The following is a 25057-nucleotide window of genomic DNA, read 5'->3' as shown; positions in this document are numbered from 1 at the left end:
ATACATCTGGGTCTGGGTTTCTGTAAGGCACTTTATGACAACAGTGACATCAGCATCCATAATGATATGTGTATGTGTCCCCTCTTTGTGGTTACTAGGACAACGCTAGCCCTTCCTCCCTCCCGGAGTCCCCGTGTCGTGCCTCTCCCGGTAGCACCTTACTGCTGGGTATGAAGAGGTTGTCTGTGCTGCTGGTGGACTGCAGGAAAACAACGGGGCTCAGTGGAACTGTGAGAGGAGGAGAAGAGAAGAAAGGATCAGATTTGACTCATCAAAGTAAGTGCTGTAGTTCAGTTTGAACTACTCAAGAGAAAGCTTCGAACTGAAACCAGTGCCTGCAACCTGGTTCAGGTTATCAATCAATCTACCAGGGTAGTTACAAACAGTACAGAAATTGAATCAACATATTTTGATCATATCTTTACTATTGCTGCAGAAATTTGCTTGAAAGCAGTATCCAAATTCATCGGATTTTGTGATCATAATATAGTTGTCATATCTAGGAAAACCAAAGTTCCAAAAGGCTGGGCCTAATGTTCTAAATAAGAGGTCATACAATTGTTTGTGGTGATTCCTATGTTGTTGATGTTATTAGGTTCTTTTTTTTCACAGTAAATAACTCACGAACACTGGAGAAGCTTTAACCAAGTTTAATTATTCCCAAAGGTTCTGTACATCTGTAATTCAGACAACCCAACATTTGTTCCATCCAGATATGTCTCACTTAAGACACTCCTTCTCTCCAATCCTTACATCTTATGGTTCCACAGGAAGAGAGTAACAGGATACCAGAACTTTCTCCCTGATGAGAATCTGTCCTGACCTCAACCTCTCCTTCATCTAATCCACAGATGTTCGTCTCCCCTGTTTAACACTTTGCTCTCCTCTCGTCCACCCAACACATTCCAAAGCCACCTGTCTTTCTTCAGAGAACCATTAACTTCTGACATAACACCCAGTCTCTTTCACTTCCTATCACTTCTTTAATGTCTCCATGTTCAAAGTTTAGCCGATTCCAACAATGGAAACAATATTTGTTGGTCCGTGGTGTGTAATGACGAGCAACCAGACGCTGCCCTTGACACGTTTATGAAATAGCTTATCCCAGTTACTAATAAGCAAGCACCCATTAAGAAAATGACTGTAAAAACTGTTAAATCAACGTGGATTGATGAGGAATTTAAAAATGGTATGATGAAGAGGGAGGCAAAAGAGATGGCATATAGGTCTGGCTGAATAACTGATTGGCAAACCTATTGCAAATTGATAAATCATGTGACTAAACTGAGTAAAAAGAAGAACTACACTATGAAACAAGGATAAATGACATGAAGAATGATTGTAAAAAGCTTTGGAACACCTTCAATGAAATTTTGGGCAAAAATCAACAATGACTTGTTGTCATGGTGTCTGACAACGTGGATGGAAAATGATTGAGGATAATAGCGGCCGATATTGGCAGTTCTATTCGCATTATCTTCAATTTAAGCCCACTAGAAAGTGTGTTCCCTCAGGCTTGGAGGGAAGCTAAAGTCATTCCACTCCCCAAGAATAGTAAAGCTCCCTTTACTGGCTTAAATAGCCAACCAATCAGCCTGTTTCCAATCCTTACATGAAAATGTAAAAAAAAATGGTGTTTGGCCAGATACAATGCTATTTTACAGTAAACAAATATAGACTTTCAGCTTATAGGGAAGTTCATTCAACAAGCACAGCACTTACAAATGACTGATTGGCTGAGAGAAATTGATGATAAAAATATTGTTGGGGCTGTTTTGTTAGACTTCGGTGCGTCATTTGACATTATCGATCATAGTCTGTTGCTGACAAAAACGTATGGCTTTACACCCCCTGCTATATTGTGGATAAAGAGTTTCTTTTAAAATGTACCCTTTATTTAACTAGGCAAGTCAGTTAAGAAAAAAGTATTTTTTTCAATGGCGGCCTAGGACTGCCTTGTTCAGGTGCAGAACGACAGAGTTTTACCTTGTCATCTCGGGGATTCGATCCAGCTGCAGGGATATGCCATCCCATCTGGTTTCTGTCTTTCGGTTACTGGCCTACCGCTCTAACCACTAAGGCTACCAGCCGCCCCAGAGCTACACAAAGAGTGTTCTTTAATGGAAGCCTGTACAACAAAATCAAGATAGAATCAGGAATTCCACAGGGCAGCTGTTTGGCACCTACTTTTTTCAATCTTTACTAACAACATGCCAGTGACATTTGAGTAAAGCCAGTGAGTCTATGTATGCGGATGACTCAACACTGTACAAGTCAGCTTCTACAGCGACTGAAATGACCGCAACACTTAACATAGAGCTGCAGTTAGTTTCAGAATGGGTGGCAAGGAATAAGTTAGTCCTAAATATTTCTGATTACCTTAAGTTACATTGCCTACTATGCTAATTCTGTAGCGGTATTGTTTGAGGGGGTAAATATGAAGATTTTGTTGGTTAAGCCAGGCAGGTATTAACCCTAGTTATTAAAGTTAGTTATTACCTATTATAGCATTTATTATTATTATTAAATATTAGAAAATCAGAAAGGATGAAAGTAGAATAGATAGAGTAGAGCGCTTCCAGACACATTCTAAACATGATGGAGACTTAAAGGAGGACTGTAACAGCTAATGATGAAGCATTATGGAGTCTTAAAGGAGGACTGTAGCATCTAATGATGAAACATTATGGAGTCTTAAAGGAGGACTGTAGCATCTAATGATGAAACATCATGGGGTCTTAAAGGAGGACTGTAGCATCTAATGATGAAACATTATGGAGTCTTAAAGGAGGACTGTAGCATCTAATGATGAAATATTATGGAGTCTTAAAGGAGGACTGTAGCATCTAATGATGAAACATTATGGATTCTTAAAGAAATAGCCTGTTTACTTTGGGAACGTTATTTTTCCAAAAATGAAAATAGTGCCCCCTAGTTTCAAGAGTTAATATGCCATAACAGGTTTTAATGTGTTTGAGCCAATCAGTTGTGTTGTGACAAGGTAGGGGGGTATACAGAAGATAGCCCTATTGGGTTAAAGACGAAGTCCATATTATGTCAAGAACAGCTCAAATAAGCAAAGAGAAGCAACAGTCCATCATTACTTGAAGTACCACCACAAGAATGGAAGACCCAGAGTTACTTCTGATGCATAAGTTCATTAGAGTTACCAGCCTTAGAAATTGCAGCCCAAATAAATGCTTTAAAAGTTCAAGCAACAGACACATCTCAACATCATCGGTTCAGAGGAGACTGCGTGAATCAGGCCTTCATGGTCAAATTGCTGCAAGGAAACCACTACTAAAGCACACCAATAAGAAGAAGACTTGCTTGGGCCAAGAAACACGAGCAATGGACATTAGACCGGTGGATATCTGTCCTTGGGTCTGATGAGTCCAAATTTGAGATTTTTGGATCCGAGCGTCATGTCTTTGTGAGACGCGGAGTAGATGAACAGATTATCTCCGCATGTGTGGTTCCCACCGTGAAGCATGGAGGAGGAGATGTGATGGTGTGCGGGTGCTTAGCTATTGACAATGTCAGTGATTTATTTATTCAAGTCACACTTAACCAGCATGACTACCACAGCATTCTGCAGGGATATGCCATCCCATCTGGTTTGGGCTTAGTCCCACTGTCATTTGTTTTTCAACAGGACAATGACCCAACACACCTCCAGGCTGTGTAAGAGCTATTTGACCAAGAAGGAGAGTGATGGAGTGCTGCATCAGATGACGTGGCCTACACAATCCCCCGATCTCAACCAAATCAAGATGGTTTGGGATGAGTTGGATCGCAGAGTGAAGGAAAAGCAGCCTACAAGTTCTCAGCATATGTGGGAACTCCTACAAGACTGTTGGAAAAGGATTCCAGGTGAAGCTGGTTGAGAGAAAGCAAGGGTGGCAACTTTTGAAGAATAAAATCTATATTTTGATTCAACACTTGTGGTTACTACATGATTCCATGTGTTTTTTAATAATTTTGATGTTTTCTCTATTATTCTACAATGTAGAAAATAGTAAAAATAAAGAAAAACCCTTGAATGAGTAGTTGAGTCCAAACTTTTGACTGGTACTGTACATTAAATTCGCTGACATCAGCTCCAGTGGACATTCCTGCAGTCAGCATGCCAATTGCCCACCCCTTCAGAGATCTGTGGCATTGTTGTGTGACCAAACTGCACATTTTCGAGTAGCCTTTTATTATCCCCAGCACGAGGTGCACCTGTGTAATAATCAAGCTGTTCAATCAGCTTCTTGATATGCCACACCTGTCAGGTGGATGGATTATCTTGGCAAAGAAAAAATGTTGACGAACAGGGATGTAAAAAATTCTGCAATCTTTTTTTTCAGCTCATGAAACATCCAACACTTTACATGTTGCGTTTATATTTTTGTTTATTGTAGTTACTATCAGTTTTAGGAACATTTACCCAAATATTTCACCTTGATTTTTACTTTACCCAAAATATGACATCAGCAATAATCAAAATGTTGAAAATCTGTGAACGTCTAAATAAGAAATTGGGCCATTTAAACAGCAATGTGTCGAACCCTTTCAACAACGGGGAGATGTTACTGATGTGCTTTGTATCTTCGACGTAAAAACAAGTTTTGGACTTCCACACAAAATTACTTCTTTAGTTATTTTATGTTTAAGGAAGTGTGTAGGTCACATTCTGTATCATACAGCTATGAATGTTATATATTTAGAACCACCTGTTCAATTGGAATCCAGCGACGTCTGTGTCTTCAGTGTCCTAGAACTGTCCAGGTTTTTGTGTTCTGACTTGTAAAACAGGATGAATAAAATAAGTAATGTAAACATATCAGTAATTACCAGGAAGCTCTACATTTGTTTTAAAATCACAATAAGATTGTTAAAACTGGACTCGGGTTATTGAGAGATCTGATTTAGGATTTACCCTCGTAGCAAGGTTGTTTTATCATGTGGTTTCATTCGGGTCTCTGTTGAAAAATAACACTGTTTTTGGCAGGAGAAAGACCAGACTCCGAGGAACCAAAGCCAGGGACATCCAAACCAGCAAGACGACACCAGTGCTCCCACTGTGGAAAGAGTTTCAACCAGAATGAACACCTGAAAGCTCATGAGAGAATACACACAGGGGAGAAGCCTTACCAATGCTCCCAATGTGGAAAGTGTTTCAACCAGAAAGCACACCTGAAAGCTCATGAGAGAATACACACAGGGGAGGAACCTTACCACTGCTCCCAGTGTGGAAAGGGTTGTCACCGGTTATGGAACCTGAAACAACATGAGAGAATACACACAGGAGAGAAGCCTTACCAATGCTCCCAATGTGGAAAGTGTTTCCGCCGTTCGGGGATGCTGAAACGACACGAGAGAATACACACAGGGGAGAAACCATACCACTGCTCCCAGTGTGGAAAGTGCTTCCGCTGTTCCGGGGTGCTGAAACAACATGAGAGAATACACACAGGAGAGAAACCATACCACTGCTCCCAGTGTGGAAAGGGTTTTAACCAGAGAGGAAACCTGAAAATACATGAGAATACACACAGTAGAGAAGCCTTACCACTGCTCCCAGCGTGGAAAGTGTTTAACCCATTCAGGGAGCTGAAACAACATGAGAGAATACACACAGGGCAGAAGCCTTACCACTCCTCCCAGGGTGCAATGCTTTTGCCCATTTAGGGAGCCTGAAAGAACACATTAGACTGCACACAGAGGAGAAGGCTTAGAAAAGCTCAGACTGTGGGAAAACATATTACTCATAAGTCATTTAAACGTCATTAGAGAATCCACACAGGAGAGAGAAATTACTTCTCTTAGCGTGTATGTTAATATTTCACATCACATTGACTTAAAATTCATCAGAGAACATACACAGTGCTCCCGTTGTCTTATATTGTTGACTGATGATGTGTTTACCTGTCTTTACCATATGAAATTAAATGGTACAGGGTGTACTCAAACATATATTAGTTTGTTTTTATTAGAAAACATGAAGTGAATATGGAGTCTGTCAGTTTGAATATAAAGAAGATCAGGTTTCTTCTTTTAAACTGTCCTTTTTAAACTCTTTGTGTGTTTTTCTGGGTGTGTCATTCCTCCAGCACTACAGATAATCAAGTGATATTTGGATGTGATGCATTTGTTCCATTGTTGACATTTGCATTGTTGGCCCACTGATTAATTAATGAAATGAAAATGTTCAGACTCTGTAATGGAATATGTTAATTGTTTGTGTGTCCACATAACTGAGTATGTGACTAACCTTGTGAAACTGTCCTATTATAAGCTCCTGTTCTTGGGAGGATCATCCTGTGTTGCAAACCAGCTGCACCTGTGTCCTTGTATGAATAAAGTCCCTCCCAGGAACAGGAAACTATAAAGATATTTGCTAATCACTCAATGCTTCAGGAATTCAGACTGTCTACACTGCGCTGTGTAACTGTTATTCTCTCTGAGCTCAGAAATAAAGAATCTTGGTTTGACTTGGACTCCAGCAGATCCTTATTTTATAATAGCCTCCACATAGACTCTGTACTGGTACCTCCTCTATATAGCCTCCACATTGACCCTGTACTGGTACCTCCTATAGATAGCCTCCACATTGACCCAATGACTGGTACCTCCTGTATATAGCCTCCCGTATTTAGCCTTCACATTGACCCTGTACTGGTACCTCCTATATATAGTCTCCACATTGACCCTGTACTGGTACCTCCTGTATATAGCCTCCTGTATATAGCCTTCACATTGACCCTGTACTGGTACCCCTATATATAGCCTCCACATTGACCCTGTACTGGTACCTCCTGTATATAGCCTCCTGTTTATAGCCTTCACATTGACCCTGTACTGGTACCTCCTATATATAGCCTCCTGTATATAGCCTCCACATTGACCCTGTACTGGTACCTCCTGTATATAGCCTCCACATTGACCCTGTACTGGTACCTCCTATATATTGCCTCCACATAGACTCTGTACTGGTACCTCCTATATATAGCCTCCACATTGACCCTGTACTGGTACCTCCTATATATAGCCTCCCCATTGACCCTGTACTGGTACCCCCTGTATATAGCCTCCACATTGACTCTGTACTAGTACCCCCTGTATATAGCCTCCACATTGACTCTGTACTGTTGCCTGGTCACATCAGATAAAAAATTAACAGAGTAAATGTGTATAAACACACTACCTATTCATGGAAGTATTTATTCAGCATCTACATATTCATATTACGCTTCTACATCTGTGTACAGGAAAGTATTATTTGTAAGACATAAGAGAAAATATATCAGCTTATTGTTAAATAATTATGACGTTCTTTACAAGACAAAAAGTGTCGTAACTTCTACTGTTTCCAAACTGCGTTACCCACTCCAGCCAGCAGATGGCGATGTGTGTGTTTTAGGTGATGCTACTTGCGTAACGTATAATGGACTGGACGGGGAGCTTCTTCAGGAACAACAAAGCGCCAACTCTTTCTACCACCTCAACAGCTTGCGAGACAACATAAAACTGAAAGATTTACGTTTTTGGCCATGTTAATGTGTATTAGCTAATCGCAGTGTGAAAACACATTTCAGTTGACGTTAACATGAACCTAATGTGCTTATTCAATTTGCAAATTTTTTAAAGATTGATACTCAGCCTAGCACTAGGCTATTCGCTAATGCTAACTAACTAGCTAACATCCCTGACCATGAGCTCATTAAACTACTCATCCCCTGCTGAAGAAGAGGATGTCTGCTGTACAGAGAAAGAAGCTCTGGCGCTGAACATTGTCGTGAAAGACGAAGAGGAGGATATTACAGTGAAAGGAGAGAAAGATGCTCTGGCTCTGGACATTGTCGTGAAAGACGAAGAGGAGAATATTACAGTGAAAGGAGAGAAAGATGCTCTGGCGCTGAACATTGTCGTGAAAGACGAAGAGGAGAATATTACAGTGAAAGGAGAGAAAGATGCTCTGGCGCTGGACATTGTCGTGAAAGACGAAGTGGAGAATATTACAGTGAAAGGAGAGAAAGATGCTCTGGCACTGGACATTGTCGTGAAAGACGAAGTGGAGAATATTACAGTGAAAGGAGAGAAAGAACCTTTCAGAATGGAAGAGGAGGAAGAAGAGGCTGTTATAGGGAAAGAAGAGAAAGCATCCTCTTCCTCTCTAAAAGGTTCTATCTCAGTAAAGGTGAAGGAGGAAGAGGTTTTGGGAGTGAAAGAGGAGGAGACAGAATATCAGATTAACACCAGTGAGTACTGTCTTAAAAACAGGGCCACAAACTATGCAGTTGTTGAACTAATGTGTGGTTTTTAAGGGGCATTCTACTTAAGTTCTTCACTTCAATGCGATGTTCAGTACTATATAAATTGTTAAAGGGTCAATCTGCCATTGCTACATATATTTTTGGGACTGTTAAATGAGATTTAATTATATATAACAGGCTTTCAAAATGTAATAATGGAGCATAATTTATACTTAAAATATCAAAGGGACACAAAAGGCATCCAATTAATTTAGAGATATTAATGCCTCTGATAAGACCCTATGACTGTAATAGACAGTAATAATTGATGATGGTAATAAGTTCACCATCTGTTTGATGTTTTCGTTAACACAGGAGAGAGACATGACTATTGTGGATCCTCTGGGGAGCCTCAACAACATCCTGATGCTGACGAGGCAGAGAAGAGTCTCTCCAGATCAGAACACCAGATGGTACAGCTTGGTCTGGTCTAGCATACAGCTTGCTCTATCGTGGTCTGGGCTGTGTTTCTGTAAAGCAGTTTATGACAACAGTGACATCAGCATCCATAATGGTATGTGTCTGTGTCTCCTTTTTATGGTTACCAGGACAACGCTAGCCCTTCCTCCCTCCCGGAGTCCCCGTGTCGTGCCTCTCCCGGTAGCACCTTACTGCTGGGTATAAAGAGGTTGTCTGTGCTGCTGGTGGACTGCAGGAAAACAACAGGGTTGAGTAGAACTGTGAGAGGAGGAGAAGAGATGAAAGGATCAGATTTGACTCAAAGTAAGTGCTGTAGTTCAGTTTGAACAAATAAATAGATCTGTCCACTGGTATCTGTTACCAGGACAACCAGCAGAGTTCTGTTAGTTGACAGGAAGATAGAGTAGTGTATATGGATGTTTTGAATATCATAACACTGAAAAAGGATTCTGCCAATGAAAAGAGAGAAACCAATAGACCATATAAAACCTTGATGAAAGTTAGCTTTGGAGAGAAAGTTTCAAGATGACCTGATATAAGAGGTGCTTGTTTTACAAAAACGTTTCCATAAAACATGATGGATGTTACATTGCCTGTCCCAGTCAACCCCCCTATCTTTACAAGACTGTAGAACAGGCAAACTAAACTCAAGACACTGTTAATTAATTAACTAATACTGGAGGAAAGCTGTGATCAGACTGCCTACTCAAGAGAAAGCTTCGAACTGTAACCAGTGCCTGTGTAACGGATGTGAAACGGCTAGCTAGTTAGCGGTGGTGCGCGCTAAATAGCGTTTCAATCGGTGACGTCACTTGCTCTGACACCTTGAAGTAGTGGTTCCCCTTGCTCTGCAAGGGCCGCTGCTTTTGTGGAGTGATGGGTAACGATGCTTCGTGGGTGACTGTTGATGTGTGCAGAGGGTCCCTGGTTCGCGCCCGAGTATTTGCGAGGGGACGGTCTAAAGTTATACTGTTACACCTGCAACCTGGTTCAGTTTATAAATCAATCAACGTACCAGGGTATTTACAAACAGTACAGAAATTGAATCATCAACATATTTTGATCATATCTTTACTATTGCTGCAGAAATTTGTTTGAAAGCATTATCCAAATTCATCAGATGTTGTGATCATAATATAGTCATATCTAGGAAAACCAAAGTTCCAAAAGGCTGGGCCTAATGTTCTATATAAGAGATCATACAATTGTTTGTGGTGATTCCTATGTTTTTGAGATGTTGTTAGGTTATTTTTTTCACAGTAAATAACTCACAGACACTAGAGAAGCTTTAACCAAGTTTAATTATTCCCAAAGGTTCTGTACATCTGTAATTCAGACAACCCAACATTTGTTCCATCCAGATATATGTCTCACTTAAGACACTCCTCCTTCTCTCCAATCCTTACATCTTATGGTTCCACAGGAAGAGAGTAACAGGATACCAGACCTTTCTCTCTGATGAGAATCTGTCCTGACCTCAACTGGCTTAAATAGCCAACCAATCAGCCTGTTACCAACCCTTACAATTTTGAGAAAAAAAATATTTGACCAGATACAATGCTATTTTACAGTAAACAAATATAGACTTTTAGCTTATAGGGAAGTTCATTCAACAAGCACAGCACTTGCAAATGACTGATTGGCTGACAGAAATTGATGATAAAAATATTGTTGGGGCTGTTTTGTTCGACTTCAGTGCAGCTTTTGGCATTATCGATCATAGCCTGCTGCTGAAAAAACGTATGGCTTTACACCCCCTGCTATATTGTGGATAAAGAGTTTTTAAAATGTAAAATGTAACCTTTATTCAACTAGGCAAGTCAGTTAAGAACAAATTATTTTTTTCAATGACGGCCTAGGACTGCCTTGTTCAGAGGCAGAACAACAGAGTTTTTTACCTTGTCAACTCTGGGATTCGATCCAGCAATCTTTCGTTTACTGGCCTAACGCTCTAACCACTAGGCTACCTGCCACTCCAGAGCTACCTGTCTAACAGAACACAGTGTTCTTTAATGGAAGCCTGTACAACAAAATCAAGGTAGAATCAGGAATTCCCAAGGGCAGCTGTTTGGCACCTACTTTTTTCAATCTTTACCAACAACATGCCAATGACATTTGAGTAAAGTCAGTGAGTCTATGTATGCGGATGACTTAACACCGTACGCGTCAGCTACTACAGCGACTGAAATGACTGCAACACTTAACATAGAGCTGCAGTTAGTTTCCGAATGGGTGTCAAGGAATAAGTTAGTCCTAAATATTTCTGATTACCTTAATACCTCTTGGTGTTAGGGGGCAGTATTTTCATTTTTGAAAAAAAAACATCCCCGTTTTAAACGGGATATTTTGTCGGGAAAAGATGATAGAATATGCATATAATTGACATATTTGGATAGACAACACTCTAACATTTCCAAAACTGTAAAGATATTGTCTGTGAGTATAACAGAACTGATGTTGCAGGTGAAAGCCTGAGAAAAATCCAACCCGTATGTGCCCCAGGTTTTGAAAGCGCTGCGTTCCAATGACTCTCTATATGGCTTTGAATGTACCATCAACGAGCTTATGCTTTCTACGTATTCCCCAAGGTGTCTACAGCATTGTGATGTAGTTTTACGCATTTCTGTTGAAGAATAGCTGTATGGGGGGGCACATTGTGTAAGTGGTCACATGGTGGCTCCGAGAGAGATTCTTGCGTAAAGTGCAGAGGTAGCCATTACTGTAATCGGTCCTAGAGAAAAAGGAATTGTCCCGACAGATATATTATCAAATAGATATTAGAAAAACACCTTGAGGATTGATTCTAAACAACGTTTGCCATGTTTTTGACAAAAGGCGAAGCTGTGTTCCAATATATTTCACTTGTGATTTTCATGAATAGGAAGATTTTCTAGGAAGATTTATGTCCGTTGCGTTATGCTAATTAGTGTCAGATAATGATAACGGTCCCGTTCACGGGCTGGGTGTCACTACAGGTTAAGTTACATGGCCTGCTATGCTAATTCTGTAGCGGTATTGTTAGAGGGGGCTAAATAAATATTTTGTTGGTGCTCCAGACAGGTATTAACCCTAGTTATTAAAGTTAGTTATTACCTATTATAACATTATTATTTTTTAAATATTATTAAAACCGAAAGGATGAGAGTAGAATAGATAGAATAGATAGAGATAGAGTAGCGCTTCCAGACACATTCTAAACATGATGATGAAACCTAATGATGAAACATTATGGAGTCTTAAGGGAGGACTGTAGCATCTAATGATGAAACATTATAGAGTCTTAAAGGAGGACTGTAGCATCTAATGATGAAACATTATGGAGTCTTAAGGGAGGACTGTAGCATCTAATGATGAAACATTATGGAGTCTTAAGGGAGGACTGTAGCATCTAATGATGAAACATTATAGAGTCTTAATTACTATGGAGTCTGATGCTTTAAAGGGGAAGTTTACCCAACATCCAGGAACTCCTAAGTGATTCCATACATTGAAACTAGTCCAGTGGAGTTTTCCCTCTCCCCCTCTCTCTCCCTGTAGTGCTGTACTGAAACAGCTGCTCCCCCTCTCTCTCCCTGTAGTGCTGTACTGAAACAGCTGCTCTCCCTCTCTCTCTCTCTAGTCCTGTACTGAAACAGCTGCTCTCCCTCTCTCTCCCTGTAGTGCTGTACTGAAACAGCTGCTCTCCCTCTCTCTCCCTGTAGTGCTGTACTGAAACAGCTGCTCTCCCTCTCTCTCCCTGTACTGTACTGAAACAGCTGCTCTCCCTCTTTCTCCCTGTAGTGCTGTACTAAAACAGCTGCTCTCCCTGTAGTGCTGTACTGAAACAGCTGCTCTCCCTGTAGTGCTGTACTGAAACAGCTGCTCTCCCTCTCTCTCCCTGTAGTGCTGTACTGAAACAGCTGCTCTCCCTCTCTCTCCATGTAGTGCTGTACTGAAACAGCTGCTCCCCCCCTCTCTCTCCCTGTATTGCTGTACTGAAACAGCTGCTCTCCCCCTCTCTCCCTGTAGTGCTGTACTGAAACAGCTGCTCTCCCTCTCTCTCTCTCTAGTCCTGTACTGAAACAGCTGCTCTCCCTCTCTCTCCCTGTGGTGCTGTACTGAAACAGCTGCAAAACGTGACTCGTGACGTTGCTGGATGCGGGCCTCGCTCTGCTGCTTTGCCAGTTAATTTGTTATTTTATTACAGCTATGGCCTTTGTCTTTCACCTGGAGGAGTTTGTTTATGTCTGAGAATAAAAAACACTTTTCAACATAAAACATCTACAAAATAAACTCAGCAAAAAAAATTTACAGATCTTTTTCAGGACCCTGTCTTTCAAAGATTATTCGTTAAAAAAATCAAAATAACGTCACAGATCTTCATTGTAAAGGGTTTAAAAACCGTTTTCCATGCTTGTTCAATGAACCATAAACAATGAATGAACACGCACCTGTGGAACGGTTGAACCTCTTGGATCTACCCATCCCGGATCTGGGAGAATTGCCATCAACTGACACTAAGTAGCACTATAACGCAACGGACAAAAAATCTTACAAGAAAATATTCATCTGTGTGTCTCTGTGTGTGTCTCTGTGTGTGTGTGTGTGTGTGTGTGTGTGTGTGTGTGTATACTGAACCAAAATATAAACAACAATTTCAAGGATTTACAGTTCATATTAGTCAGTCATTGTAAGTAAATAAATAAATTAGGCCCTAATCTATGGACTTTACATGACTGGGCAGGGGCGCAGCCATTGGTGGGCCCTGGAGGGAATACGCCCACCCATTGCGTGGCCCAGCCAATCAGAATTAGTTTTCCCCCACAAATGGGCTTCATTACAAAGAGAAATACAACTCTGGTGGTCTCAGACGATGTGGAGGTCCTGGGCGTCGTTATATGTCATTATGACATCATGGATGAATTCTAGAATATACCATATATCCTAGGATGGTCTGTGGTTGTGAGGCAGTTGGATGTACTGCCAAATTCTCTAAAACAACATTGGAGGAGGCTTCTGGAAGAGAATTTAACTTTCAATTCTCTGGTAACAGCTCCAGTGGATATTCCTGCAGTCATTGCCAATCGCTCCCTATATTCTGGTAATCCGATCAATTGAACATATGCGGTGGTACTTAATGAATATGATGTCAGTTCGGTTGTTCAGTTCGGTATACACCGATTATACCAAACATTTGGAACACCTTCCTAATATGGAGTTGGACCCTCCCCTTTGTCCCTCAGAACATTCTCAGTTCGTCGGGACATGGACTCTACAAGGTGTCGAAAGCTTTCCACAGGGATGCTGGCCCATATTGACTCCAATGCTTCCCACAATTGTGTCAAGTTGGCTGGATGTCCTTTGGGTGCAGTGGAGGCTCCTCAAAGGAGCCATTGTCCTCAAGTTATTTTTATTAAAAATAAAAATTGTAAAACATCTCAAAAGTTATCCTTTTTGTGTGTGTGTGTGTTAGAAACCAGGTCCCTTGGCATTGTGTCCATTTCAAGTTTTCAACAACAATAAAACAGCCATCTAAATAATGTTTCTCAGCCTAACACACAGCCTAACACACAGCCTAACACACAGCCTAACACACAGCCTAACACACAGCCTAACACACAGCCTAACACACTGCCTAACACACTGGCTAAACACACAGCCTAACACACTGCCTAACACACAGCCTAACACACTGCCTAACACACAGCCTAACACACTGCCTAACACACTGCCTAACACACAGCCTAACACACAGCCTAACACACTGCCTAACACACAGCCTAACACACTGCCTAACACACTGCCTAACACACAGCCTAACACACAGCCTATCACACTGCCTAACACACTGCCTAACACACAGCCTAACACACTGCCTAACACACTGTTGAGTTTCCTCTGCTAGGGGATATTCAATGTACAACAGTAGTATTCTGTAACAAGCAAAGTTTGTAATGATGTACAACTGTAGGCCTCCAATGTTTTTACATAAAACACTCGTGATGCATGTTTAAATATTAGTCACATTTGGTAATTCATTCTAACATGTCTTAAAAAAGTTTGTACTAAACATTTTGGAATTAAATAAAAGTAATTTAGCTGTGTCTGCACTCTGACCTGTTATCTCAATGACATACTTGTGAAATGTCCTCCTAAATGGATGGAAAAATGCTCCTTTTCTGGACATTAAATAGACAGGCAGAGGGTTCAAGAAAAGTACATGCTCCTGGTGAGGTTCGAACTCACAACCTCGGCATTGCTTCGCTGCATACTGCTGTATAAGTACCACGCGCTAACCGATTGCGCCACAGGAGCCTGATAAACTGAGTATCATATTTTGTGTGTGTGTGTGGGGGGGGGGGGGGGGGGTAAAAATGTTGAATTATAACATTGCCCAGGCATACGCACTCAGAGCACTTTATCTCTGTAGAAGATCGTTTGAAACCAAGGTTTGCACTATCATGCATACAGCATGTCCAGATATCTGCCCCCCACCCCGGGGTTAAACATTGATATCTCTAATCAGCGCCCGATGCCCCCACCCCGGTTGTAGGCAAAATGTCTCGACATCCCCTCCTGTTGTTTGAATTCACTTCCTTTGTTCTCTAAACCAAATATACAGGGTGTTGGATACATGATATCTGTCGAAAAAATGCCACCACGTCCCTGTAAACTCATTCCGTACATTCTCTAGTTAGGGACACGAACGCGGAGCGAGTCTAGTGGAGCATATACTTTAACATTATGTTAGCACAGCTTTAGCACAGGCCAACAGCCCCGAATATATAGTGGCCAGGACAGATAACAAAGATAGTCTGTGAATACCTCCTAATGGATATTTCTGAAGGGAATCCTTCCTTCCTCATGGCCTTACCCTAACTCCAAACACTAGACAGCAGTCCCAGGACAGATAAAAACCATAATCGGGGAATCCTTCCTTCCTCATGGCCTTACCCTAACTCCAAACACCAGGCAGCAGTCCCAGGACAGATAAAAACCATAATCGGGAATCCTTCCTTCCTCATGGCCTTCCCCTAACTCCAAACACCAGGCAGCAGTCCCAGGACAGATAAAAACCATAATCGGGGAATCCTTCCTTCCTCATGGCCTTACCCTAACTCCAAACACCAGGCAGCAGTCCCAGGACAGATAAAAACCATAATCGGGGAATCCTTCCTTCCTCATGGCCTTCCCTAACTCCAAACACCAGGCAGCAGTCCCAGGACAGATAAAAACCATACTCGGGGAATCCTTCCTTCCTCATGGAACTTTTTTGAAGGGGAGCTGAATATTCAAGGTGGTGTGTGTATATAGATATATATTATTTAAGAATGATAGGTATTAATTCTAGGCATTTACATGTATGTTTAAAAAAAATGAAGACTATTTATACAATGAAACAATGTTTTTTATTCATACTGCTTGTAAACAATAGCTCTTAGGGTCGACTTGACCCGCTTATTGATTAGAAAGTTAGGCCACCTATATTTATATTCAATCTGTGATTAGAAACGATCATTCGAAGCTATGACAAAACTATGATAATAAACTATATAAACAACTATGAAGACAGGGCTGTGTGTGCGTGAATGATGACCTATTATTTAAGTGTGGAATATATTCTCTCTCTCAGGCTATGAAAAAGACAAAAGATAGGACATTGACTCCTGAGTGTTGAACTTATGCCCTTACTCTACAGCAACCCTGGTTGTTATATGACCCTGAGGGTCATCTATGACTGTTGGAGCATCTACAACTATTGAAGATGCTTTCAGGGTTTTTCAGAAATACATTTGGTTTGCAGATATGTATTATAATAAAACATAATATACCATTATTATCATAATCTTTAGGATTATTATGTTACATGCAAGACATAACCTAAAACGTCAACGTAGACAACTCACAAGAATGTGTTTACCAGGCTGTGATGAAAACACTTTAAAGGAGCTCTAATTCAAACATGCAAGGGTATATATTTGATACAATTACCCCCTTTAAAACTGTTGCTGCAATATCACTTCTCAATGTGTGTACATTTCAAGCTTTCAACAACAATAAACCAACCAGCTCAATAATGTTTCTCAGACTAGCACACTGTTGAGTTTCCTATTTACTAAAGAAACAACCACAAAGACAAAACACAAAGAGTTGTAATATAATCTGCATGATACATGTCATTCTATACGGAAAACAGGTACATTCTGAAAGATTATGACGTTGATGTGATTTTTAATTCATCTCTCAATTTAGGATAATACTGTTTATTTTATACTTTACTTCAATTGTATTAATTATCATGTCTCATACCCGGGTAATACACTACCAAGCCATGCAAACAGCTATGGAATTAACCCAGAACCGGTGTGTGTCTTTTTTGGATCAATGATCGATCAAGAATTCCCAATAGGCTTGTGTCACGTCCTGACCATAGTTTGCTTTGTATGTTTTTAGGTTTTGTTTGGTCAGGGTGTGATCTGAGTGGGCATTCTATATTGTATGTCTAGTTTGTCTGTTTCTGTGTTTGGCCTGATATGGTCAATCAGAGGCAGGGGTTAGTCCCAAACACACCGCCCGGGCAACGAAGGAGTGGCTTCGTAAGAAGCATTTCAAGGTCCTGGAGTGGCCTAGCCAGTCTCCAGATCTCAACCCCATAGAAAATCTTTGGAGGGAGTTGAAAGTCCATGTTGCCCAGCAACAGCCGCAAAACATCACTGCTCTAGAGGAGATCTGCATGGAGGAATGGGCCAAAATACCAGCAACAGTGTGTGAAAACCTTGTGAAGACTTAGAGAAAACTTTGACCTCTGTCATTGCCAACAAAGGGCATATAACAAAGTATTGAGATAAACTTTTGTTATTGACCAAATACTTATTTTCCACCATAATTTGCAAATAAATTCATTAAAAATCCTACAATGTGTTTTTCTGGATTTATTTCCCTCATTTTGTCTGTCATAGTTGAAGTGTACCTATGATGAAAATTACAGGCCTCTCTCATCTTTTTAAGTGGGAGAACTTGCACAATTGGTGGCTGACTAAATACCTTTTTGCCCCACTGTATGTCACAACAATAGAACTCAGGTTCTTGTCACGGTGTTCAAATTGCCATCAATAAAATGCAATTGTCTTCGTAGCTTATGCCTGCCCGTACCACAACCCCAAGCGACACCCTTGGACGTACTGCCAAATTCTCTAAAACTACGTTGGAGGTGGCTTATGGTAGAGAAATTAACATTCAATTTTCTGACAACAGCTCTGGTGGATATCCCATGCCAATTGTACGCTCCCTCAAAATATGAGACATCTATGGCATTGTGTTGTGTGGCAAAACTGCACATTTCAGAGTGGCCTTATACTGTCCCCAGCACAAGGTACACCTATGTAATGATAATGCTGTTTAATCAGATTCTTGAAATGCCACAACTGTCAGGTGGATTGATTACCTTGGTAAATGAGAAATGCTCACTAACAGGGATGTAAACAAATTCGAGGCCAAATTTTTGAGAGAAATAAGCTCTTTCTACATATGGAACATTTCTGGGTCTTTTATATTTTGTTCAGTATAATATGACTAAATGTGTTCCTGTGTGTCAGGGGCAGTCAAGAAATAGAACAGCAAGGCCACAGAACATGACATAAGCAGAGCTGTGGGAGACCATCTCAAGCCCCTGGTAGAGCCGAGGGTGGTGTTTACCACTCCACCACGCCTTCAGCAGGCTGGAAAAGTGGAATTGATCTGTTTGTTCCATTTGTTTGTTTCAGTTTTCGGGAGTTGAATCCTTTGACATATTGTTGATGTTTACATTTTCAACAAAAAAATGTACTGGATTGGTTGAAAAGAGATAGTAAACTTACATATCATGCACTATTTTACCAGTGACTGCACTTATACTGTTATTCATACTAAGCTACTATTCATGGACCAAGATATTTTTTGTTGCCTTTGGACATGTTTATTCATTGGTTTTTGAGTCTGTTGATTGGTCGGTCATTGGGTTCACTGGTTTTGAGTCTGTTGATTGGTCGGTCATTGGGTTAATTTGTTGTACGATATGTTCAAATCAAACCGAGCATTATTTATGAAGCACATTTCAGACACGGATGCAACGCAGTGCGCTTCACAGGGAAAACTAATAAACTCTATGAAAATAAAAACGGAAATATTTACACCACAACAAACATTAAGAGGATAAAAAAAACTAAAGAATAAATAAAAACTGAAAGACTAATGAGCATTCTAAGGAAGTGACGTTGATTAAAATAGTAAGAACAGGATGTAATATCCAATGGAAAAAATATAGGCTTGTTTTACAACATCGTTTGTAAACAACATAATTGTACCAACATTTTTTATCAGTTGGTAGCAAAAATATTTATGATCACAACATTTTTACATGAATTGTGAATATGCTGAAATATCAAAACAGAATGTACACTCCTTCGCTTCGCAATAATTCACTTCATGGTGAGGAATAATAAAACATGTATATTTTGTCGGGCTGAATGTTTGAAATATGAGGTGATTTGAGTCATGCTTCTTCAGTAGTAGGAAAAAAGACAATTAGCACTTGGATGTAGTAAAGAAATACTGGAGTGATGTAGATTTGTTTATAAAATGTATTATAGACCAATTTATTATACTATCCCAAAACCAGAGGTAGATTGGACGTCGGCATAGTCTTGTTTTCAAAGTCATGTTGCTAGATGGGATAGGCTTGTTTTCAAAGTCATGTTGCTAGATGGGATAGTCTTGTTTTCAAAGTCATGTTGCTAGATGGGATAGTCTTGTTTTCAAAGTCATGTTGCTAGATGGGATAGTCTTGTTGTCAAAGTCATGTTGCTAGATGGGATAGTCTTGTTTTCAAAGTCATGTTGCTAGATGGGATAGTCTTGTTTTCAAAGTCATGTTGCTAGATGGGATAGTCTAGTTTTCAAAGTCATGTTGCTAGATGGGATAGTCTTGTTTTCAAAGTCATGTTGCTAGATGGGATAGTCTTGTTTTCAAAGTCATGTTGCTAGATGGGATAGTCTTGTTGTCAAAGTCATGTTGCTAGATGGGATAGCCCCAATGTCAAAACAGTGTTAACGTGTCCATATCAATCACCAATATGCAGAAACAGTTTGGGATATATTGAAAACCTAAACATAAAATGTGCACAAACATCTGCCACAATAATCATATTACTTGTATCTTTTTTAAACAAGCACCTTATAAACTGCACAAGCACCAGAAACGCTGTTGTTTTGACAAGTAGTAATAAATCCGCCTCCCTACCACTGAGGAAGTACAGTTCCCGCTCAGCCCAGTCAAAACTGTTCGCTGCTCTGGCCCCCCAATGGTGGAACAAACTCCCTCACGACGCCAGGACAGCGGAGTCAATCACCACCTTCCGGAGACACCTGAAACCCCACCTCTTCAAGGAATACCTAGGATAGGATAAGTAATCCTTCTCACCCCCCCTTAAATGATTTAGATGCACTATTGTAAAGTGGCTGTTCCACTGGATGTCAGAAGGTGAATTCACAAGTCGCTCTGGATAAGAGCGTCTGCTAAATGACTTAAATGTAAATGTAAATGTAAATCAATGATATCGATTAGGGGGGAAAATCAGGTTGTACGTGCTGTTGAAACTAACAACTAAACAAAACACCTGAAAATGGGTGATATCTTTTGCATCACTGGTTAGAGGACAACCTGCAGACAACCTGCAGAAGACAGTCAGCTACATTTTGGAGGGATGCGTTTCAATTATATGTCTCCAATATTAAACTAACAGCTCAAACACCACACGGAATCTGGGAATAATGTGTACATCACTGGTTAGAGGACAATTTGTAGAAAACAGCTAGCTACATTTTGAAGTGATGCATTTTAATTCAAGTGGGTTGCCAACGAGGTAAGTGTAACGCAACACTTTTTTGGTTAAATAATACTCTTTCAATACAAGGCCTGGATTTTTCCCCTGATGAGGCTCATATCCACATGACACTTAAATCAACAGAACATCGTTAAAATACTCCTACTACAATGTTAAAACATTATACATTGTGACATCATTAAAATACTCCTACTACAATGTTAAAACATTATACATTGTGACATCATTAAAATACTCCTACTACAATGTTAAAACATTCTACATTGTGACATCATTAAAATACTCCTACTACATGTTAAAACATTCTATATTGTAACATTATTTCATTGATACCATGAAACAACTCCATGTATTTTCTGGTGTTTAATCAGAGATCTTTTATCAGAGTATCTCATGTCACATTGACTACAGCTATGAGATTTCTCTCCTGTGTGTGTCCGCTGGTGCATAGTCAGACTGCTAGATGTAACAAAAACAAAACTCTTCCCACAGTGATCACAGCTATAAGGCTTCTCTCCTGTGTGTGTTCTCTGGTGTGCTTTCAGGCTGCTTGTAACACTAAAACTCTTCCCACATTGATCACAGCTATTAGGTTTCTCTCCCGTGTGGATTCTCAGATGTCTTTTAAGGTCAGCTGAAGAGGGGAATCTCTTCCCACAGTCAGAGCAGCGGTGAGGTTTCTTTCCTGTGGGTCTCCGCTGGTGTTTGAGGTGTTCTGATGTGGAGAGACTCTTCTCTGTCTCTTCAGCATCATGCTGTTGTTGAGGCTCCCCAGAGGATCCACAATAGTCACATCCTTCTCCTGTGTGAACAACAAAGTCAGACAGATGGTTAAAGGCCCACAACAGCAGAAATCCACTATAGAAATACCCATTTACCTAGAAACCTGGTTAAACTATCATTATGACATCATGGATGAATTCTAGAATATACTATATAGCCTAGAAACCTGGTTAAACTATCATTATGACATCATGGATGAATTCTAGAATATACTATATAACCTAGAAACCTGGTTAAACTATCATTATGACATCATGGATGAATTCTAGAATATACTATATAGCCTAGAAACCTGGTTAAACTATCATTATGACATCATGGGTGAATTCTATTTTCAGCTAAAAGGTGATGCCCAGGATGTGGTACAACAATTGATGTCTGTAATGAATATTTAAATGCTTTTACAAACTTAATTGACTATTGTCTTAAGACAGTCAAGTGATCAAAAATAGCCATATTTGTCACAGCTGGCCGTGACCGGGAGGTCCATGGAGCGATGCACAATTGGCCTAGCGTCGTCCGGGTGAGGGAGGGTTGGGCCGGTAGGGATATCCTTGTCTCATCGCGTACCAACGACTCCTGTGGGGGGCCGGGCGCAGTGCACGCTAACCAAGGTTGCCAGGTGCACGGTGTTTCCCCCGACACATTGGTGCGGCTGGCTTCCGGGTTGGATGTGCGCTGTGTTAAGAAGCAGTGCGGATTGGTTGGGTTGTGTATCGGAGGACGCATGACTTTCAACCATCGTCTCTCCCGAGCCCGTTGTAGCGAGTTGTAGCGATGAGACAAGATAGTAGATACTAACAATTGGATACAACGAAATTGGGGTAAAATTCACAAAAAAAAGTTGAACACAGGTTGAAAATATCCTGATGAAAATATCCTATAAATCACATTGGCTGCACATGCTAATGAGGAAACCACTAGTTATGGATGTAGTATATCTGCTAATGAGGAAACCACTAGTTATGGATGTAGTATATCTGCTAATGAGGAAACCACTAGTTATGGATGTAGTATATCTGGTAATGAGGAAACCACTAGTTATGGATGTAGTATATCTGGTAATGAGGAAACCACTAGTTATGGATGTAGTATATCTGCTAATGAGGAAACCACTAGTTATGGATGTAGTATATCTGCTAATGAGGAAACCACTAGTTATGGATGTAGTATATCTGGTAATGAGGAAACCACTAGTTATGGATGTAGTATATCTGGTAATGAGGAAACCACTAGTTATGGATGAAGTATATCTGCTAATTAGGAAACCACTAGTTATGGATGAAGTATATCTGGTAATGAGGAAACCACTAGTTATGGATGTAGTATATCTGGTAATGAGGAAACCACTAGTTATGGATGTAGTATATCTGGTAATGAGGAAACCACTAGTTATGGATGAAGTATATCTGGTAATGAGGAAACCACTAGTTATGGATGTAGTATATCTGGTAACCACTAGTTATGTAATATATCTATAGCAAAAATGGTGAGCGAAGATTTGAGTTTTTCACAATGTATTCTGAATGTTACTACACATTATCAGCTCAAGATCGTCGGCTGCAAAATTAGCCTCCATTTCCAGGTTGCTTATGAGAGCATTTAACTTTGGGATTATAATCGTAAGGCTCGTTATAATGTCCTGCAAAATATAATGTTTGTGTCATTGTCACAAATCAACCGCTTTGTCGGAACTAGGAGCACAAGCATTTCGCTACACTCGTATTAACATCTGCTAACCATGTGTATGTGACAAATAAAATTTGATTTATACCTTTAAAAAAATACTTCAACCAGTAAAAATGCTCTTTGGCTTTGCAACCAGCCTATCAATGAGTGTTAGCATTCATGCTAATAAAAAAATATTTTAAAAATAACTGCAGATTTCCCTTTTAACAAACACACATCAGTTCAACAACTGAGTTTGTGTTTTCAGAAAGTACTTACTGGTGTTAATCAGCATCAAGAAAAGTATTTTGCAAATATCACAACCAAATATACAAGATATTACCTTAGCGACTGTTTCAAGTAATAATCAAAACAAAAACAACAGTTGCCTATGACAACCGCAAAAAAAATAAAAAAAATATTCAGAACTAATAACCGCGCTGTCAATCAAGTGAACACCGCTCGTCTCATTGGTGAGTAATGGTGGTTGACCTTCGTGGTATAATTGACGTGTTGCGTAGCCAATATGTAATGTAGAATGATGAAACAAGTTTGGTTGTCTTCTAGAGTGTCTGGGGGATTGCACAGGAACCAAACTTGACCGGGTTAAACAACGTTTTGCCGATTTAGATTTCATAAATTGTTTTGTTGCAAGTTGAAAGAGTCTGGAATTAATGCAAAACACTGGATATAAAAACCGATTTTATCAAACAAAAGTACGCTACATTTTATCTCTGGGACCCCCGGGATGACAAATCAGAGCAGCAACTGTCCAGACTTTGGGACAGTTTTTCCTGTAGAAGTTCAATAACAAAGATGTCACTCTGCCAAAAAAAAAAAAAAAGCCACAATCAAATCAACCAACCAATCTGCAGCTCAAACAATAAAGCGCCATTCCGACACTTCATAAACGTTTATGACGTAACAATGATGTGATGTAATTACACATGCCACCACTGTTTAGGTAATGAGATGATGATGGATGTGGCAGGAGAAATGTAACTACTCTAAAATTCCATCCACGATATCAACATTCTAGTTTTAACCACGTTTTGAGGCTACAGTGTTGGTTTACATTTACATCGTTTCAACCAATCTACAGTTCAACCAATAACAAAGCTGTAATTCCACCACTGTGTTGGTTTACATACTCCACAAACCCTTGCTGACTGGAGTAAAACGCAGTTGAGTAAAATATATATTATAGCGTGACGTGTAATCTTGTAGACAGGACGCTTCTTCTTCAACAACAGCAAGTTAGCCACATCGGTAGCTTGATGACGTAGCATGCAACTGATATTATACGGTCAAGACTGGAGTTAAGTCCTGAATTAGGTCTTAATTAGGTCTTCTTCAACAACAACAGCTAGTCAGCCACCTCGGTAGCTTGATGACGTAGCATGCAACTGACATTATACGGTCAAGACTGGAGTTAAGTCCTGAATTAGGTCTTAATTGTTTAACATGTTACTCATTAACCTGTTATGGCTGCATCCCTTTGTTCTCAATTTCCACCTGAAGACATACCCTCATCTAACTGCCTGTAGCTCAGCCCCAGAGGCAGAAGACATACCCTCATCTAACTGCCTGTAGCTCAGCCCCAGAGGCAGAAGACATACCCTCATCTAACTGCCTGTAGCTCAGCCCCAGAGGCAGAAGACATACCCTCATCTAACTGCCTGTAGCTCAGCCCCAGAGGCAGAAGACATACCCTCATCTAACTGCCTGTAGCTCAGCCCCAGAGGCAGAAGACATACCCTCATCTAACTGCCTGTAGCTCAGCCCCAGAGGCAGAAGACATACCCTCATCTAACTGCCTGTAGCTCAGCCCCAGAGGCAGAAGACATACCCTCATCTAACTGCCTGTAGCTCAGCCCCAGAGGCAGAAGACATACCCTCATCTAACTGCCTGTAGCTCAGCCCCAGGGGCAGAAGACATACCCTCATCTAACTGCCTGTAGCTCAGCCCCAGAGGCAGAAGACATACCCTCATCTAACTGCCTGTAGCTCAGCCCCAGAGGCAGAA

General features: G+C 40.4%; 1 protein-coding gene and 1 non-coding gene across 2 annotated transcripts; one reads left to right on the top strand and one right to left on the bottom strand.

The window, feature by feature from the left end:
• The first annotated feature begins 7475 nt into the window (after nucleotides 1-7475).
• Nucleotides 7476-14017, top strand: LOC135533491 (uncharacterized). The gene is made up of 4 exons (XM_064960791.1): nucleotides 7476-8246; nucleotides 8616-8713; nucleotides 8849-8980; nucleotides 13943-14017. The coding sequence occupies exons 1-4, from the start codon at nucleotides 7700-7702 to the stop codon at nucleotides 14015-14017; spliced, it is 852 nt and encodes a 283-aa protein (XP_064816863.1). The 5' UTR covers nucleotides 7476-7699.
• A 903-nt stretch (nucleotides 14018-14920) lies between these two features.
• On the bottom strand, nucleotides 14921-15014 carry trnai-uau (transfer RNA isoleucine (anticodon UAU)). Its single transcript has 2 exons — nucleotides 14977-15014; nucleotides 14921-14956 (listed from the first exon to the last, which is right to left on the bottom strand). It is a non-coding gene; the product is annotated as a tRNA-Ile (tRNA).
• Nucleotides 15015-25057: the final 10043 nt, after the last annotated feature.

The sequence above is a fragment of the Oncorhynchus masou genome, unplaced genomic scaffold (assembly GCF_036934945.1).
Source record: "Oncorhynchus masou masou isolate Uvic2021 unplaced genomic scaffold, UVic_Omas_1.1 unplaced_scaffold_2405, whole genome shotgun sequence".
NCBI lineage: Eukaryota > Metazoa > Chordata > Actinopteri > Salmoniformes > Salmonidae > Oncorhynchus > Oncorhynchus masou.
The sequence above is the reverse complement of the archived record's forward strand: the minus strand, read 5'-3'. Positions and strand labels throughout refer to the sequence as shown.

Coding starts and splice junctions, on each gene's coding strand:
- LOC135533491 (XM_064960791.1), top strand. CDS start 7,700: ATGAGCTCATTAAACTACTCATCCCCTGCTGAAGAAGAGGATGTCTGC. Junction 8,714..8,848: donor CCAGATCAGAACACCAGATG/GTACAGCTTGGT, acceptor TATGGTTACCAG/GACAACGCTAGCCCTTCCTC. Junction 8,981..13,942: donor CAACAGGGTTGAGTAGAACT/GTGAGAGGAGGA, acceptor TTTGTCCCTCAG/AACATTCTCAGTTCGTCGGG.